The 20,545-nt window shown below is 43.8% G+C and overlaps 2 protein-coding genes across 3 annotated transcripts in view; one reads left to right on the forward strand and one right to left on the reverse strand.

The window, feature by feature from the left end:
* The window catches only part of ubap1lb (ubiquitin associated protein 1-like b), a 424,774-nt gene that overhangs the window by 156,119 nt on the left and 248,110 nt on the right, over positions 1–20,545 (forward strand). The window lies entirely within an intron of this gene.
* The window catches only part of prmt3 (protein arginine methyltransferase 3), an 81,241-nt gene that overhangs the window by 6,796 nt on the left and 53,900 nt on the right, over positions 1–20,545 (reverse strand). Inside the window, exons 13-15 of the mRNA XM_074623054.1 lie at positions 19,585–19,671; positions 6,624–6,674; positions 5,012–5,099 (exon numbers count right to left, since the gene is read on the reverse strand). Of these exons, the coding sequence (XP_074479155.1) occupies positions 5,012–5,099; positions 6,624–6,674; positions 19,585–19,671 (226 nt within the window). The remainder of the gene's footprint in view (positions 1–5,011; positions 5,100–6,623; positions 6,675–19,584; positions 19,672–20,545) is intronic.

Here is a 20,545-nt window from a genome sequence, read left to right on the forward strand (position 1 = left end):
GATTACAGCCCTGAAGAACCCTGAAGGTCGGCTCGACCGCTGCTGTCCGACAACTCAAGGACCTTCGGAGTTCAAACGAGGGGACGGGGTGAGCGAGTAAGTGAGCCTGGACAGGTGAGGGCGGGGCGGGGGTAAAGAGGGAATTTAGAGGAGCTACAGCACCACTCGGGACAGGAGGGGTGACTCATGAAAGTGGGTGGGAACAAAAGCAATGTCCAATGAAAGTCCTGATAAGAACAAACGCCCATGGCGCAGGTAACCAGGCCACCGCCTCACCTCCAGGACTTTCTTGCAAAAAAAATAAAAATTGTGACCTCCTTTTTCTGGTTACATTAAGGAGGTAACGCTGTGGAAAAAAAGGACCCTCCTCTTCAATACTCGAGCAACACAAACACACCGGAGCATGACAAATGATTCGCTGTTTAATTTATTACGCTGCCAGTCGGGAGGATTTGCGGGGATGTTTTGTTCCAGCCTGCTGCGTGCCTTCTCTCCTCTTCTGCCCGGCACCTCCCACAGAAGCGCAGCCTCAGAGTTAATTACTGCTGCACTCGTACAAAACACATCAAATAGGATTCAGTCTCTCTCGCCGTGATAAATCACCGCAGACAGAGTCGGGTATTAAAACAAACCGCTGGATGTTTATGCCCGGCCCTCGCTGCAGCCGATCAGAGCTGAAGGAGCTTCTCAGTCAACACCAGGAGGAGAGGCCGCCCGCCCGTCTAAGAGTTATGCCATCTTAAAGGTGACTTTAGGAAGTTTTCTCTTACAGCCAGAGGGGAGTTTAGTATAGAAGTAAGCTAGTACTCTTGTGTATTTTGAGTGTGTAAAGGAGCAGTGTATGTGTGTGTGTGTGTGTGTGTGTGTTGTAAAGTACACCATAGGAGTCTAGCAGGCAGCCGGGTGAATGCTGTTAAAAACTCAATTTCTGGTTTACGGCCCCTGGAGGAGGCTGGGGACCGTCAGGGTGCCGGGGTGGAGCGAGCACATCAATAACCTGCCGCTCACTCCCTCACTCACACTAACACTCACACTAACACTCACACTAACACACACACACACACACACACACACACACACACACACACACACACACACACACACACACACACACACACACACACACTACTTCCGCCTTTCATTTTGTTCTTCCTTTAAACTTTTGTTCCTCATACTTGGCTCGGTTCACGTATTAAAGCAGACTGACGGATCCTTATAGACTCGACTGGATCGCAACTGGCTGGTTCTGAGCTCAGGCTGTGAACATGTGTGTGTGTGTTTGTTTACATGTGTGTGTGTGTGTCTTGGCTAATGCTGTGACATGTCACTATGCCCCCAAGTAACCCCAAGAGCCCAGATGCTCTGCTGACTGTAAAATCAGGCACACAGTTAAAAAAGAGAGAGAGAGAGAGAGAGAGAGAGAGAGAGGCTGGGTGTCCGTATAGCATTTTTTCTCAGCGCTAGCGTCTTTTTTCGATTGTTTTGAAATGCTATGCGGCTGCCTAGAGAAAAAGCAACGCACCCAGCATCTTTCTTCAGAGCGCTCAAACTTTTTTGTGCATCCATCTCCGAGCACTTCTAGCAGGCGTGACAATTCATTCTAATGGCCAGCAGGGGGCGACTCCTCATTTAGAGAAAAAGGAACCAATGTGGGAGCGGGTCCTCTTCACGGAGCGGGCCACCATGTTTCTACAGTAGCCAAGAACAGACACTGTTAATTTTTCCTGCTCGGGCCGGAGTCATAACGTTACTCGCTCTGGAGTTAACCCCCGTCACTCCACTCAGCCGCTGGGAAACAAGTAAGGGATAATGTACAGCGAGCCGGTCATTGTGGTGAAATAAACCCGGACAGGGCGATGCAAGACCCCTCCGCATCACAACAATGACCCGCTAGCTGTACATTATCCCGCTTATTACACAGCTACTTACTGAAGAAATCAATAATTTGACACAAGGGAGAGGTTGCAGCCTGCAACCTCACCGGTAGATGCCGCCGGATGTTACACGCTGTACCTTTAAGAATATGTGTGTATATATACATATATAGGTGATAAATCAAAGGACAACCCTGAGTGTCTTAGTAAGGTATTGATCCACCATATGCTGCAAATGCTCCGAGTCATAGATTCTCCAAGTCTCTGAAACTCTAGTAGAGGGATGACCGCCACTCTTCTAAAAGACAGTCCTTCATTTGGTATTATGGTGATGGTGGTAGAGAGGACTGTCTATTACGGTCCAAAATGGTGGTCCAAAAATCACCCACAAGTGTCCAGCTGTGTTCCACTGCTTTGCGATGTGACTGTGAAGGCCGTAGCATATGATTCACATCATTCTCATCAAACCATTCAGTGCCCCTTCGAGCCCTGTAGGAAGCATCTGCATTCATTATGTCTCTCTCCGCTCCGCATAAGTCAAACAGGGAACCAGAGCCCGACGTTCTGCACCAGATAATCAAATGAAACTTGTCTCCGTTTCGCTCTGCGGTTTCCCCCCACTTCTGCACTGTGTTAGCATACTGTCGTCCTCAGCTCTCAGACTCTCCGCTTGCGTTTATCTGACCCAGCGGAGCGCCGAGCCCGCGATAGCGTTTGAGCAGCGTCAGAGGTTTTGACGTTCTTATCGCCCCTGGCTGAGCGTGGCTATAAGAGCCGCCGGACATCAAGCGCCTTCCGTCCCTCCGCAGGTCATTTATTACAGTAGACTCCATCTAATATCTGGTCTGCAAGTTGGACAGCTGGCCCACAGGCTCATCCATCCCCACATCGGCGGACAGTATCTGCGATTCCCATTATGATAACGCACAGAGAGGGCTAGAGCGTACAGCAGTGATGCACACAGTCTTTCACACAACATCCATAATGACTGAACAGTGTGAGGGGACACTGAAAAGTGATCATTATACATTTTTCAGAACACCGGAATCATTAATAATAGAGATTTGTCCTGTATTAAGTTAATTAAAGCTTTAACTGATTGTACTGATCTAAACCACTTAAAGAGATCCTTTCTGGGATAAATGCTCTGGCTCACATGAAGTAGTGCATTTATGTTTCCATTTTATTTGTGGTGAGTGGTGAGTATGAGTCACGACACTACGGCTGAACAGATGAAGAAAACCTCCTGCAATCTCAATGTTCTTCAACACAGAGTGTCGCCTCTCTGAGATGAAAAGGTCTCTAAGACGAAAAAGCAGGAAAAGATGCTGAGGTGAGCTTTTATTTTGCCTCCTAGTTTTTACTTCTGTTTATTGGACTGCAACAGTAGCACAAGTTGAGAAGACCCAGTAATGTAAGTTACATAGTCGTGTCTATCTAATGTTTTAGCCACCAGAAGCTAGAGGATTTGTTGGGTTATACCTGTCAGGTTGGCAATGCCACAGCTGTCTAATTTTTCTATTAAAGTTACCACTTTCATGGCTGGTTGGTGACATTTTTCACTATAGACCAACAACAAAAGGGGATACAAGATGCCTTGTCATGTTTGCTGGATTGCATGTTTGAACCTGCAGAAAGTTATTTCAGAGAACATCCATCCAACCCTACAGAGCCCTAAACGGTCAGGCCCCATCATATCTTAAAGAGCTCATAGTACCCTCTTACCCCACTGGAACACTGCGTTCCCAGAATGCAGCAGGGTTACTTGAGGTTCCTAGAGTCCCCAACAGTCCCCTTCAGCTATCAAGCTCTTCTTCTGTGGAACCAGCTCCCAGTTTCAGTCGGGGAGGCAGACACCCTCTCCACAATTAAGAGGAGGCTGAAGACTTTCCTCTTTGATAACGCTTATAGTTAGGGCTGGCCCAAGGCTGGCTCAGGCTGCCTTGGACCAGCCCCTAGTTCTGCTGCTATAGACCTAGACTGCCGGGGGACTTCCTATGATACACTGAGCTCCTTTCTCTCTCTCCTTCTGTATATATTCATGTCCCATTCATTCAAGTTACTAACTTGATTTCTTTCCCCGGAGTCTTTGTGCTTTCTCGTCTCGCAGGTATCCATGGATCGGGGTTACACCTGGATCGGGGTTACACCTGGATCGGGGTTACACCTGGATCGTGGTTGCGTCTGCTGCCTGCTTGACACCCACTGCTACCATCATTATTATCAGCCCTTTTATTATCACTAGTATTAGTTATATTTCTATTATTATTACAGCTATTAATTCTGATAGTTGTATTATCATTCTTTTATATCCACTGCTACTGATTTTTGTTATAAGTCCTATTTGTATTAGTTCTTACAGCTGCTTTGCTATTATTGTGGTTGCTGTGCATCTCTCCTCCTCTCCCTCTCCCACCCCCTCCCTCTGTTTCTGTCTCTGTCTCTGTCTCCATCTCAAAACCCAACCGGTCGAGGCAGATGTCCGCCCACCCAGAGCCCGGTTCTCCTCGAGGTTTCTACCCACTAAAGGGGAGTTTTTCCTGGCCACAGGGCATTACCATAACAATGCAATGCTCATGGGGGATCTCTTGTTGGGTCTCTAAACTATAGAGTGCGGTCTAGACCTGCTCTATATAAAAAGCGTCTCGAGATAACTTCTGTTGTGATTTGACACTATATATATATATATGTATTAAAAAAAATGTAATCCATACAGCTACGCCTCCCAGTAAGCTGCACCAGTTAAAAACAGTTTAATCTGCTGATACAGCGTTTGTATAAATATTTCACCGGTCAGTTACAAAGCGCTCCTGTCGTAGCGTGTCTTGATTCAGAGGCCTGCAACCTGGCTATCAGATTAAGTTTTACATGCTGTCTTCGATGGCTGGGTGTGATTTGTTTTGATCCCTCGCTGTCTCTGCGGTTTGACAGATAACGGGTGTCAACCAGCCTGACTACATCTCCACCACAGACAGATTACCTGCCGCGACTCGCTATGACGCACCGCCGAGGTCCGGGAGAGGGAAAATAAAACCACAGAAGAAAAGCAAACCTGAATGGAACTTAACCACACGTGTAAACTCTTTGTGGCCTGATAGGGAATATGTACATGAGAGCTGACAAAATCTACTACTGACCTGCTTGGACAGGGACAGGCCTGTCCAGTAGGAAGACGGTCTGTTTCCAGTGCGTCTTTGTGACCTGAGGACCCGTGGAGAACATCACCTGGTGTGATAATACGTGAAAAGAAAAAATAATTAAATAAGGGCATCACAATCACAACATCTCAAACCAGTGCTCCTATAACTTGTTGGGTTGCAGCATTTTTCAAAAACAACTTCTTGAAATCGGTTTATATATGCGATTTACTATTATTAAAAGAAATTCTGGGTATGTTTCGATGAAAATCTATAAAAAAGACAAAAGCAATGAGACTTAAAGGGATAGTTTGGGTCTTTTGAAGTGGGGTTGTATGAGGTACTTATACCATAGTCAGTGTATTACCCACAGTAGATGGCGGTCGACACGCCCCCAGTTTGGATAAACAGACAGGAGTACCAGCACGGGAGCAAAGCGATGTTCTGCTGTGGATGGGGGGCAGCGGCAAAACATCAATATTTGTTTAAGTGTACGCTACATTTAGAATATTTTCACCACTTTATCTTGCGTCAGACAGCCTTTTCTGATGGGGAATTAAAGTCGTTATATCCATCCATGCTCTCTTCGGAGCCACCAGACTCCATTGACAAAAACAGTCATTTTTACCTCGCAGAACACAGGGGTTGCTGGTCTACCGCCGCCTCGATCGGTCAGTGTGTTCGTGTTAAAGAGTCTGGTTGCTTTGGCAAGAGCATAGACAACAACTTCAGTTGCCCACTGGAAACGTAGACTGTATAGCTGTCTCACGGCAAGGTAAACCGGCGAAAATATTCGAAATATAACGTACACATAAACTGATATTCATTTTTTTCTAGGTGTCTATAATTGCTGCTGCCCCCCGCCCACAGCAGCACATCGCTTTGCTCCAGTGCTGGTACTCCTGTCTGTTTCTCCAAACTGGGGGGCGTGCTGACCGTCATCTACTGTAGGTGATACACTGACTATGGATAAGTACATCATACAACCCCACTTCAAAACACCTGAACTATTCCTTTAATTTGAGTCTATATGGGAAACCATGCTATTCACATTCATGTCGTTTAAAAGGAGTCTATCTGCACAATAGTTACGAAAAAGAGCAATAATATTTAAAAGTTGAGACTCAAACAGAAGTAAGATAAACTTTACTGGAGGTCCTGTAGGAGTCTTGTTCAGATTAAAATAAAGCTGCACAAACCCTTTGAACCGATCTTCTATGTCATGGTTTTATGTTACAGTCAATCCACTCTCACACTAAACCATATAGCATTATAAATAAAACCTAACTGCACTGTATTCATGAAGCAAACATGTTACAATGTTCCAGCCTTAGCTCCTAGTGGAAATGGTCCTTTACTGGATCATCCATAGCATGCAGTTTGAGTCTCAGGTACAATAGGAAGTGCAATCACAAGGCGTATCTGTGCTGCTCACAGAGCTTGGCACCGGCGGTTCCAACTGGCCGGCTCTGCTGGGTAAGTGCTTATATCAGCAGTCGGCTAGGACGCCCGTCGATTGCCAGCGAAAGGCCTCGGGGAGGAGGAACACGCTAAAGCGTGAACATAATTGAGTTTCCGTTAAATGGCTTGGCTGTTGGCCGCTGCTGCTTACCTTGTTGCCGCAGCCTTTGTCAAAGAAAATGTCAAAGTAGCCGACAATTGCCTGCAAATGAAATATGAGGGGCGTGTTAGAATGTGACAGTACAATAAACCCCTGGATTTGTTTGACTACACGGCAACTCTTGACATGCAGCCGAGAGAGAGGCGGGAGGCAGAACACGTCTCAGGGTTTTAATGAGCAAAATAAGCTGCTGTGTTGAGGAACAAGGCAGTAAAACCAAACTGGGAATCAAATTTACAGTTCAAATATTTACAGTTATCTTTACAGTACTTACCTACCTTAAAGGAGACACAAGAATTTAAATTAGTTTGCTTGCCGTGCTTACCATGTCATTGTCATATGCATGTGTGTGTGAACTACGAGTCCATCCCACCAGACTCAACCTTTCTATCTGGTTTCCTACCACAGTAGCTGTGTTTCCATTCAATTGTCAAGTAAATTTTAAGCAAAATTTTTTAAATGCCGCCAAAAAAAGAAATGCAAATGCGTGTTTCCATCAACTGTTTTGAAACTAATAAACTCTGCTACAGCGTAGTTTGGTCAGAAGTTGGCTATAGGCTACGCATGGCTGTAATCCGCCAGTAAACAGAGGAGAAGAAGAAGTAGAGGATGCAAACCGGGAAACAAAACCAGTCGACTTGGCCATCCAACCATCTACGAGAGAATAATAGAGATGTCTTCGGGACTTTGTTTCAATTGGGCAAGTCTTAACTGTTCTGTCATGTCAGTCAGTCAGTCAGTCATTGGCCATGTTTCACGTTGTCTGGAAACAAAAAACGAGCATTCGCCCGTTATGGGAATATCCGAGAAGACGGCGACAGCAGAAACGGCTGATCGGTCATGTGAGTTAAATGTTTGCTACGTCAGAATTTATGCGGCAAAAGCGTTTCCATAACCTACTTAGTGCGTCAACTCTTTTTTCACGAAGGCAAAAACCATCTCAAGCAAGCGTCCATTTTTTTTTTTTTTGGCAATTGAGGACTTTTTATCGAATTTTGGCGTTTCCATACAGCTTTTGTAATGCTGTACTTCAAAATAAGCATGCAAACATGTGAATGGAAACATGGCTTGAAAGGCTGTTATGTTTACAAAGGAATGTACGTAGCGCGGCACGACATAATAGGGGACTAGATGTTGTAGCTGTCAATGAAAAGACCCAAAAAGTGTTTATTATTAGAGGTGGCCTGCACCTTTGACTCTAGTTTAGAGGAAGCCTTTATGACCAAGGTCAATAAACACCAACCACTCCTAAATACCATCTTAGAGCCGGTTATAGGTGCAGACTACTTGTCTTCATATTTGGCAGCCTAGGACACACTCACAGGCTGGTCCTACCCGTAGACTGTATACTAGATGTGGACGTAGTCACCGTGACGTGGTTTGGGGACTGCCGTTTTGAAGCCAGGAGTTCGAAATTTTGGCCGTCGCCATCTTGGTTATTTGCAACCACAAGCGACAAGAGAGGGTGGAGCCAAGTACAATGACCGAAATGTTATAATTAACTTTCATGAACTGAAAACACAACGTGAAAGGGTTAAACTCCCAGACCGGACAACGCCGTGGTAGCGACCTGTCAATCACAAGGTAGCCCCGCCCTAAAGCATCCCCTGCTTTATGGGCTATTTGACTCTAAATGGGACCATAATTTACTAAATGAACATCATGCTGTATTGAAGAAGATTTGAAACTAGTGATTGAGACCATAAACTCATGTTTACAATGTTTACTGAGGTAATAAAATCAAGTGAGAAGTAGACTAATTTTCTCATAGACTTCTATACAATCAGACTTCTTTTTGCAACCAGAGGAGTCGCCCCCTGCTGGCTGTCAGAAAGAATGCGAGTTTAAGGCACTTCAGCATTGGCTTCACTTTTCAGACCCCGGAGTTAGAATTTGGGATGCGCAAAAAAGGGGGGTAAACCGCTGCTGAAGACGCTGCTACTTATATCTCTGAGAACTGAGAAGGCCTACCATGTTTTCTATTGTGAAGACCTAGTGTACGTCACTGGTCCATGATTTTGTGAATGTTTTCTGCGGCACCTTTAATATTTGTGTCCTTGTATCATTGTTCTCTATGCGGACAAAAATAAATTGTTAAAATGTGAGCACGGTCTGGAGAACTGTATTGGCCTCCTTGTTTACAGAGACAGTAGGTTTGGATATGAATCATGTGAGAGCTGCACTCTTCAACCCTCCTTCCTCTCAAAACCAAATCGGGTTTCTCCTTTCGGCTGAGTCAACAACAGCTCCCATGTGCTCCCTCTCACCTCATCTGGGAGACTTGTCACCGGACAAAAGAAATAAATTACGAGGCAGCCGACGACGACATGGAGGCAATTTTTTGCTGACAATAATAATACAAAACAAAAAATCCAGCTTGGTACATGAAATTAGCAAAGGTGGCTATTTTGGTGACAGTGTTACTGCAATGTAAAAAACACTCAGCACAGAGGAGGAAAACTAAACACTAATGTGGTTTTAGTCCAACTGAATATGTGTGGATCGGAATAATGCCCACTATGGGGGAACGGAAATTAGACAGATCTCTGCTCCATTATGATGATGAGAGTTTTGCAAACTAAAGGAGATGAAAGCAGCCAGTCAGAAGCTGAGAGTCTGTGACCAGATAAAACTTATTTTCCTTCATATTGGGTTTTCAATTCATTAAAGGCCTGCATGGAAATGTAGTCTTTCTTTTAAAATATACTGTGGGCTGATATGGATTTATACAGCTATAAACACAACTGAGTGAAAGCCAATTCACACATCTAAAACAAACTGAGGGAAAGTCCAGGGCCAGAGTGCCTGTAGGTGACCGTTGTCAGATATGTGAGGTAAAAATCCCCCCCCCCCGGGCTTGTTTTCCTCCCATTTCTCCCCCTAACTGGAAGAAGAGAGGCACTCTATCAATCTCAGGAGCACACTTGTAGTGGCAATGATGCAGAACTAATAGCTTTTAATCCTGACGCAGCTGACAACTTGGAGGCCAGCTCTCCGAGACAAAGAAGAGCCGAATCAATGGAAGAGAAGGGAGAGAGGAAAACAGAGGGACGGGAGAGGAAAGAGAGGTAAAGACAGGAAAACAGACAAAGTTGAGAAGGTGTGAAGGAGCAGGAGAGTGGCAGTAACATAATGCAAGGTTTCTTTTTTTACAGGATTTTTTTTATTGATTTGTATCACTTGGAGAAACAAAATAGTGCCATCTGTTCTGTAAAAGTCTCCCGAATTGTATTTAAATTATTTCCGCATGTACTGGGCCAAGAAAGCTCTACATACAGCACACACGTAAAGATACACACACACACACACACACACACACACACACAGACTCGACATCACGATGCCGTCGGAAGCCGTGTTCAACACACTCCCCGCGCAGAGGCTTCAATCAACCTTTATCGACTCAGACAGGCAGGGGCGGCACGCTAGCTCACAACTAAACCGCCAGAAAAGAAGCCAAAGTGGATAAAAGAGCATGTCAACCCAATGCAATTATGGCTTTTAATGAACGCTACAGAGGCGCTCGGTACCGAGGTAATTAGGAAATTAGCCGTAATTACTCGTCAGGCAGAGCGGATTCACCTCTCTCAGCCGGAGAAGGCAGAGATCATCCTCATCGCGCCTCGCTGATGACAACGCCTCGTAAGCGAGATTGATTGTCACTTCTGCGTTTGTGCAACTTTCACACGGCAGCGAGACGGGCAATTAAGATTTAGGCCACAGAGTGAAACTTGCAAATGCAAAATAAAGAGAGAAAAAAACAGCAGAGAATCTCGGCGACTTGCTGCTCCATTAAAATCACATTTGAAAGAAGAAAAAAAGGAACGTAACTGCCTCGTTCACAAAAGATGTGAAAGTGTTGAGATAAGCAATAAAGACGTTGATGACTCACACCTGATATGGACTGTACTGCACCGAGCCCGGCCGATCGCAGGCTGTTAATGCTTTCTGATTTAAACTGGGCTGAGGGAAGAGACTTTATCAAACTTCTTAGGGCCCTTTAAACAGACTTAATAATAGCTTTTACGACAGCCAGTAAAATGATACATCGAGATGCAAACTTTAACTCCGGATGAGAACTGAAAACTTTCAGTGTTCAGATGCAGCAATCGTCACTTGGTAAGAATTAAAAACACCTTTAAAAACCCTCTGAGACCCACAATAGACCCGTTTTAGTCTTTTTTAGGGGGGTAAAGGGGGTCTTTAGGTGGAGATAGCAGGTCAACAGTAGACGTCACATAGAAGTGTACATCATCTGAAAGCTGGGAACCTGAAGATTAATTTGAGATGCTGCTCAGCACTGTGTGTCATGTTGTTCTAGTCATAAATCAGAAATAAACACAAATTAATTAATTAATTAATTATTTCAAATGAATTGTGAAAGTGTATAAGGGTTTAGAACATTATGATCAAAGTATATGATGCCCATCCCCATGCTCTATTATGTCTCGTGAGTTGTTGCAGCAATTTTGGGGTTGATACCATTTGTTACATAGATTTGGTGCTAAATGTAACCATTTTATACCACTGGAGAATTGATTAAAATGTTCAATAATCCCTCCGGAATACCACATTAAGACACCAAGACCTTGAGGAACAACCACAGAAGAAGCCATGCTGTGATTTGGTATCAAAAACATTTGATATTTTTAGATTTCTGCAAGCATTGCATTTTTCGGCGATTGGATGGCGAGCGCTTCTGTTCTGGAGACTGCTCAGAAGTCCCCTAATTGTCAATCTAGCTAGGAAAGCCATCCATCCTCTGAATGCTCTATGTCTCTAGTTTGTGGCTGTAAAGTTTCACAAGGCTGTGATTATCCTAGAGGTCACCCCAGGTCATTTTATACAGTGAGGTCAAATTTTAAAAAATGGTCTCACTGAAATGAAATGGCTACTATGGGGACTAACATCATCACACATGAATACAGTTGGGCTCATCGGATCCACAAGAGTCTCAGCTTTACATTGATACCCAGTTTATGCAATTCCAAGACTGTTTAGGTACCCCAGTTTGCAGAAATATTCAAATACCCGATTTTTAGAATATGAGAAAGTAACCCATTTATACTGCATGAAAAAAATACTGAATGTGATTATCATAAAGTGGGCATGTCTGTAAAGGGGAGACTCGTGGGTACACAAAGAACCCATTTTCATCCACATATCTTGAGGTCAGAGGTCAAGGGACCCCTTTGAAAATGGCCATGCCAGTTTTTCCTCGTTAAAATTTAGCGCAACTTTGGAGCGTTATTTAGCCTCCTTTCCAATCATGTTAGCATGACATGGTGCCAATGGATTCCTTAGGTCTTGTCTCGGTCTCGATACACTCTGGTCTTGGCCAGGACTTGGTCTCGGTTGTGGTGGTCTTGACTACAACAATGCTACGAGCAACCCCTTTCACATTACAAAAGTCAGTTGATTTAATACAAAAAGAAAAAACGGTTGTCGTCATCGTCGTCATCTTGTTGTGAATAATCAGAAACTTTAAATTAAAAATGTTGCACCCTCACAGACCAATGTTCAAAATGTATGTTCCATTAATTTATGACAATTTTAACAACCCCGTTATTATGTTGTATCGGAGAATTTGTTGCAATCCCTGACAGAATGAGGCCTCTGTATCCCAGCACATGGAAGAAGGGGGGGGGGGTTAACGAAACAAGAGAGACAAACAGAGAGGAAAAGAAAGGGTAAACTTCAAAAAATGTAGACACGTACACCCCCCCCCCCCCCCCACACACACACACACAAACAGGACAAATCAGAATGAGCGCTTTTCATTTTCATCAGCGTTTAGCCTTGGGCCCCGGCTCTGTCTGCGATAAGTGATGACAGTGGGCTTCCTGACGGGCCCACGGAGGAGGCTCCGCAACGCTGCAGCTCTCCGGCCCCCATTCTCCGGGAAGAGCGGGGGGGAAAATTAATAATTATCATCATGGATAACACCAACAGGGAGCAATTCATCATCGCTCCCCTTTCGCCCGGCTGTGTGTCAGCGAGCTGCGTGGCCCGGCCAGATACTATTATACGACGTAGGGAGGGGGGGGGGGGGGTTAAGGGGAGGGGCGCTGAGGGGAGGGAGGGTAGGGGGGGGAGAAGAGAGGGCTAATGCGCTTTTGATGGGGTTTATCCAGGCGTGGAGGCTTCAAGCACGACCACCTCACGGGCTGGTTGGTGAGAATCCCCCCTCCACCCTCCTCCTCCACCTCCCCCATCTCTCTTCTCAGCCTCTTCACCCGACTGCTGCCACTCCGGTGAGGTGGAGCACGACTCACACTCAGCTACAGCACACCTCCACAACAATCAACTGTACTGGAACAGATAGAGAAGGTCCACATTCACGCTGCGCTAAACTGACTGACTGTGGTTAGCTGCGTTGCTGAGCTTTACTCAGCTAATCTCAGGGAATAAAAAGAGCACTGAAGTTAAATTCAGGGTGGGAGATGGTAGAGAGGCAGCATTTGTAAAAAAACAAACATGTGTGGTGTTAACATATATTCATTTTAGTTTTTGTCAACCGGTGTTTTTCAATTTTTTCCCCCCATTTTATGACCATTGATCATAATAACTTTTTACTCATTGTTATCGAGATTTGGGAAATGTTAACTGTCACCAGGGCGACGGGGTATCCAACCCTCCAAGAGCTTTTCCAAAAAAAAACATCATTTCAATCATCTCAAACCCTCGTCTTTCAGTGTTACTGAACGTAAAAACACAGAAAGCAGAATTCCTGTCGCAGCTTCGTGGTAAAACTGGCCGGCTGACTTCCTGCTGTATCAATGCGACGTATCCCGACGGTTCGTGTGATATCGTATTCTTTTTGTGCGTTTTCTTATGAATGTCCAGCAACACGTGTCAATTTACGCTCGTTACGTGCATTCCGTCTTTTCAAAAACTTCCCTCTTTGCAGGAAACAACTTGGTTAGGTTTAGGCAACGAAACTACTTAGTTAGGTTTAGGAGCTATGAACGGTGTATGAGAACAGCTCGATCCGTGAGGGCTCTCTGGTCTGTTGATGTTAGTGACTGTTGCTAGTTTTTGATTTAGCTAGCTTGAATAAAGCTAAGCAAACAGTAGCAAACGTAACAAGGTGGCTTTTGTCTGCAAATTTACAAATGGCAAAAAATAAAATGGCATGGTCTTCAGCGACTGACACCATTGATAAAGGGAAAGTGGCTTATTGCTCTACAGCTGCGATGCACTTCGCTCCGACGGCTACAGGGATATCCAGATGACTACTTTCGGTTGATGACGTCGGTGGTCGGGACGGCGTTATCAGCTGTAACCTCCATGTGAGCACAGTGAATAGCAGCGGCCACGACACCACAGAGAAAGAGACTCACATGCACTAAAATGCACGCGCAGCCGGCCCGGCTATGTCACCAAAGCACTAGGGATGTCACAGTGAGAAAACGTTCCCAACGGTTAATAAACTCGTGACCGGTGTTACCGGACAATTTACGAGCGCTTACTTGGATCTTTAACGTCGGATGGCTGTGTGTCTGGCCTCTCCGGTCCAGCTTTCGCTGCGAGGCCACAGATTTCCACCTGGTGTCGTTGCTCCTTGCACACCGGCTGTGATTGCCTCATTAATGTCGGACATATTGCCAAATGGGCGCGTTTGTTTTTCAATTTGACACCTAATCCTCCACCATCGTCTTGTCTGTCAACTCTCTCTCGTCCCGTGTGTGAAATCTTCGTATTCAGCAGACACTTTCACTTTCAGTTCATAGCGTCCGTCTTCCGACTATGTATCGTTAACAAGGCGCTGATGCGCGAAAAAGGAACTAAATGGGCACCGGTAAGAGGGAGAGTGACTGCTCTGCAATGCCGGTAGCGGCCAATGTAGCCTTGAGTCGCTAGCCTCAAGCTGAGATGAGCAGCGGGCTGCAGAGGTCTGTTAAACTCGCTTCTTTCTAAATCCACACCCCCAGATTTTGGGGTTTAGACGGAGCTCCTGAGGCGATGCTACTTTCAAAGTATGCTAGCTTTCCAACATCGTCGACCCTATCTTTTAAGAGACATCACTTGAGACAATTCATCTGATTTTGCACAGCTCTTTCTGAAGCTACAAAAGGCTTCATACAATTTTTTTCCCACATATAGTAAAAATAAACTTCCTTTTTATAGCACCTTTCAAATGTTACCAGTGCTTTACAAAGGAAAAAAAATCTGAAATCTGCACCACCATTAAATATAATCCAGCACATAAAAACACAGTAGGATTCCTCAAGACCTCTAAACAGATTTTGTAAAATTGGCACATTTCTCCTTTAACTTCTAGGATATTGACAAAAATCAGTATGTTGAAAATGTTTTGACTGGACTGGAAATAGTCTGCCGAAACACTTCTTGTTGACACTCAGATGATACTTTGAATGTTGTGTGTTTTACACTGTTGAGAGCTACAGAGAGGATTTTTTCCCCATTAACAATTCCCTTCTTAATGTGCTGAAAGTCATCCTTGAAGTTGACGAGTGCCTGCCCCGTCAGTCCAGAAGGCCACCCCCCCCCCCCCACACACACACACACAATTTAAATTTGATGGAAAGCAGGTTAGAGATGTATTGCAGGGACGTTCTCCTCTGTAGCGCTACAGTAGCTACATCAGCAGCAGTGTTGAAATTAATTATAGACAGAAACTTATTCTCTCCTGCAACACCATCAGCATACATCATTTCCAGCCTTTAGGAGGGGATGAGGCATTTTTTGCTATACCTGCTCTACAGTTCAGGTGAATGGATCGTGGAGCTGAGGGGGGCTAAAACAAAAAAAGGGTATATAGATGCCCTGAGAGAATTTCTGATCCAAGTTTTAATGGAAGTTTCAGCACATATATACTATACTGTATCCCAGTTTGCAAAGGCAGACACAATGTCTACAAGGCGCAGAGCATGCGAGATGTAAAAAGGGAGGCAAGGAAAAGAAAAAGAAAAAAAAAAGAGAGTGAGAGGATTTGTCTTGTGCGCGAACGGCGCAGACGCAGGGGTTGTGCTGTTCATTTAATGCAAGGTTAGGCAGGCTGAGCTGATGAATGGACTGTCGACGGGAGAACAAAAGCAGGCGCTCCATCACAGGACGGGAGGCGCAGTAGCTCTCCCTCACCGATCCCCGAGCACTGGTCCAGGAGCGGTTTACCCTTCACACATCCTAACCTTAACTACTACTGAGGAGCTGCGGCCGATACTGACTACAGATCAGTATCTCTGTGGTTACTATCACCGCCCTGTACTCCTGCAGGTCAATAATCCGTCTGTAAATCCTGGCACAAGCAGGCTGGACGCAGCCCAAGTGATACAACTGCATTAAAAAACAAGCCAGAAACACTTGAATAAAACGAGTCTGATAGCACGACTGAATGATAAATCATAAAGACACATACAGTGTGTATGCTCTTGCATATCGGCGTGCCGACGGAGGAGGATGATCAGAAGCGTGAAATAGCAGGAAGAGAGCAGGGATGGAGTGGTTTTGCACCTAAAAAAATAAAATAAAAAAGTGAAAAATGACACCGTACGATCCCATCATCTGTTTTTGCTGCAGGACCCCTAACATGACTGGACTTACATCCCAGATATAGAAACTGGGTGTTTTCAATTACAGAGCAGAAAAAGACAGGAAAAATGAGAGGATGTTTACAAATCCCATTAAATTCCCCGGCCTCACCCAGGGAGCACAGGCCAGATAATAACCACCTATTGATTATCCATTAAACCAATAGAACACCAGACAGCGCAGTAACACTGCAGCACAACACAAAGCTGCTCCAACACAATGAGCTTTTGTCCAGACAGATCACTTCTCACAGCGCAGAGCGTCACAGCCTGCAGTAGCGGCGAGGCTGCTCTGTAGTCGGCCGGTACCGCGGAGAGAAAATGTGGCCTCAGACGCTGGAGGAAGTTCAGGGGGAAGTCGGTGGGGATGGCTGGGGTGAGGGGGGTTTATGGTGGCTGCCAGCACCTCACCAAATAGACTCATAAACCATTCTCCATGCTTTGGTGCCTGTAGCTGACCCTCACTGAGGACACACACTTCAGTTTTGTGTGTTGCTGTCGTTGGTCAAGCTGACCTGCACAACTCAGCCGGGTTTCCGATGAATCATGGGATATCTTAAATAGGACTCCTTATTTTTGTCGTTAATTAACTGCATTAATTTTCAATTTTTGATAGGGCTATCAAAGTTAACGCGATAATAGCGCGTTAACGCAAATTTGTTTTAATAACACTAATTTCTTTAACGCATTAATGCAACTCGCGATTTTTAATTACCTTCTTAAAAATCCAACGGGCCGCTGTGGGGTCCTGCCGCTGTTCGATCTTTCGGAGGTTGTAGCGGGTAACGGGTTTTAAAAGGAGAGCGAAGATACTGGCATCATATGAAACTAGAAAACCTAATGACTCCTTCGGTACCAACCATGTCATACTAGCTTGTCATGAAGGAGGCTAAATAACGCTCCAAACTTGTGCTACATTTTAGCGAGGAAAAACTGGCATGGCCATTTTCGAAGGGGTCCCTTGACCTCTGACCTTCAGATATGTGAATTTTTAAATGGGTTCTATGGGTACCTACGAGTCTCCCCTTTATGCCCACTTTATGATAATCACATGCAGTTTGGGGCAAGTCATAATCAAGTCAGCACACTGACACACTGACAGCTGTTGTTGCCTGTTGGGCTGCAGTTTGACATGTTATGATTTGAGCATATTTTTTATGAAAAAATACAGTACCTGTGAGGGTTTCTGGACAATATCTGTCATTGTTTTGTGTTGTTAATTGATTTTCAGTAATAAATATATACATACATTTGCATGAAGCGGCATATTTGCCCACTCCCATGTTGATAATGGATGTTGATAACTACGGACAATCACGTGATTAATCAGGATTAAATATTTGAATCGATTGACAGCCCATAGTTTTTGATTTAGGACAGAGATAAATGAATATGTCGGGGGTGTTGTAGGTTAACAAGGTTGAATTATCTTTGAAATCCCTTAAACATATGTTGTTTTAACGCTATGTTCTGTTAATTCGTGCACGCAAGTTATTAATTTGAAAGCACAAATTAGGCAATTAAAGAGTACTAATTTGCTTTTTCCCCCCTAGGACTTATCAGGCTGTGTAAAATATGTTTAAATTGAGCACCACCAAAACACTAGATGGATATGGTCATATGACTCATTCATCACAGTAATCATGTTACATTTTGGTAATTCACTTTGTGATGGCGAGCAACATCTCACTGAGGAGGTTTGCATTGAAAATGGCTCTGCTACGTTACAAATGTGTCTATCATTACAGAAAAGGACCTCCCCGCTCTCTCTCTCTCTGAAGGAAAGAGGCGGGGTCATGCGTCATCAACGCGTCATCAGTTACACTGCGCATGTGTTATACCCAGAGGTCTTAATGTTCTGGCTGATCGGAATCCCTAAAAAAAATTCCTGAATCCGGATCATGATCCGGATCGCCACCAAAATCTAATGGATTGTTTATTGTGTCACAACCCACCCCTCCAAAAAGATTCATTCAAATCCATTACGGACTTTTGGAGTAATCCTGCTAACAGACAAACAACTAAACCAACGCCGGTGAAAGCATAACCTCCTTCCTAGGCCTTCGGCCTTGGCGCTTGGAGTGTGCTCCAAAAACAGTTGAAAGATTTGTACCTTGAGGTCACAAACAATCTATTGAATTAATTATAATGGCTACCTATTCGTCTGAAGACTTATGAAGTATTTAGAGTACGTTGACATGTGAGACAAGTACGTACGAGAGGACAAGGCTGAAACATAAAGAATAACTTTATGACCAGCACAGGAATCTACAGGCAAGGCAAACATGTTTTTAATACACCGCAACTATTTCTGGCTCCAGTGTGAGAGGTGGGTTGTGATTGTGTTTTGGTTGTTTGAGAGAATGACAGGGCAAGCAGGCTGTGAACATTCACTATGCTGTATGACATGTAATTCAAAGTCACATTAGTCTCACTGCTCTGATTCGATTTGAAACTCTATCAAATATCCGAGTGACAGAAATCCTCTTAAATACAGAAACACGATCAATCAACACGAGCTGACTGATGTCTCTGCTGGTCGTACTGCCTCGTTCCTTTTCACACAATATCTCTGATAAATGACAGTTGGTAACAATGGACGTGCAAACTTTTACTTCGGGTCAATTTTTTTTGTGTAGCCATTAAAGGTCCCATATTGTAAAAAGTGAGATTTTCATGTCTTTTATATTATTAAGCAGGTTTAAGTGCTTTATAAATACTGGTAAACTATCAAAACGCTCAATATACGGAGATATACACACAGCCCGTATTAAGAAATTGTGCATTTGAAACAAGCCGTTAGGATTTCTGTCCATTTGTGATGTCACAAATGTACAATATTTAGACCATTACGCGGTTTTAAACGTAAACATTCTAAATGTGTCCCAGTTTATTTCCTATTAAAGGAAGTGAACATGGACCCAAACTGTTGCCTAGCATTCTGTTGCAATTCCGTTGAAATGTACTAAAACGGAGTGTTTCAGACAGAGCAGGAATACAGGTATATTCAGGCAGACAGTATGAGGAAAATAGTGTTTTTTGAACATTACAGCATGTAAACATGTTCTAGTAGAAACACAAAATACAAGTATGAACCTGAAAATGAGCACGATATGGGACCTTTTAATGTTTAACATTTATAAATTAGAATTAGAAATACATTTCACCTGGGAAAAAAAATCCCAAAATGATCTAATGAGTTTTTCTAATGAATTTTTGCATTTCAGATCTCAGCAACATAAAGTATGACAATGCTGATCAAATAGTTATCATTCACACAATTTTAAGATAATTTCTGAGGATAAAACATTATCAACTTTAATAACTCTACAATTTTATCACTAGCATTATGGATGTGTCAGTGTGCGAGTGGGCGGGGACTGTATGTGTGTACTCACCGTGATGTCAGTGGTGTTTGTTATCTTCAAGCAGAAATCTGATGCAAACTCCAGCTCAGACAGACAAACTCCGTTACAGTCAATAGTCTGCAAAAACAAACAGCATACGTTGCACAATTTAAAAATAAATAAATAAATACAGATGACATTATGAACTGTGATCATGTACTGTAATACAAAACAACTAAACAATGAGAACAAGTTGGTATAGAAGGAATCTAACTATCAGCTCGTTGTTTTGGCTGTAATATCGGACTCACTGATATCGCTTCTCCACCAACATGGGACGTGTTCCGTTCTGCTTCGCACCAAAAATAAAATGGTTCAGAACCTGAAAAGTTGGTTCCCAGCCGGAACCAACAAATAGCAGGTTTTCCTTGACATTAGCAGTGCGTAGAAATGGAGCAAATATGATAAAAAAAAAGTTATTTTTATAAAACGGTCACTATATCCTGACAGTAGTGCATGAGTCGTAATATAACGATAAGAAAGTCATAACGAGAATAAAAGTCGTAATATTACGAGAATAATTTTGTTTTTCCCTCAATGTGGCCCTAATACTCCGTCGTATTGTTGTACCATAGACATACAACAATGATAAATAAAAATTAAAATGTGAAAAAAAAAACAGTTATTCATTTCCATTTTTATAAATCCACAGGGAGCCACTGGAGAGGGGCTGAAGAGCCGCATGTGGCTCCGGAGCCGCAGGTTGCAGACCACTGATTTAGAGCAACACACTCTCTAGAAAAATTCAAATTATGACTCTAGCCATAAAACACGTTATATAAGGCAGGTTTAAAGCTGCTTCAAATGGTTGCAAGTTCCTCAAGTTAATATTCCTATCTGTTCTCACCAAGAAAAAAAAAACTCATCTGTTTTGCAGGAATTTCTAATTCCACGAAAGGGTGCTCAATTTTACGGAATAGCAGCCAGCCTTAATGGAACGTTATTGGATTGT

This window comes from Sebastes fasciatus, chromosome 2 (genome assembly GCF_043250625.1).
Source record: "Sebastes fasciatus isolate fSebFas1 chromosome 2, fSebFas1.pri, whole genome shotgun sequence".
Lineage (NCBI taxonomy): Eukaryota > Metazoa > Chordata > Actinopteri > Perciformes > Sebastidae > Sebastes > Sebastes fasciatus.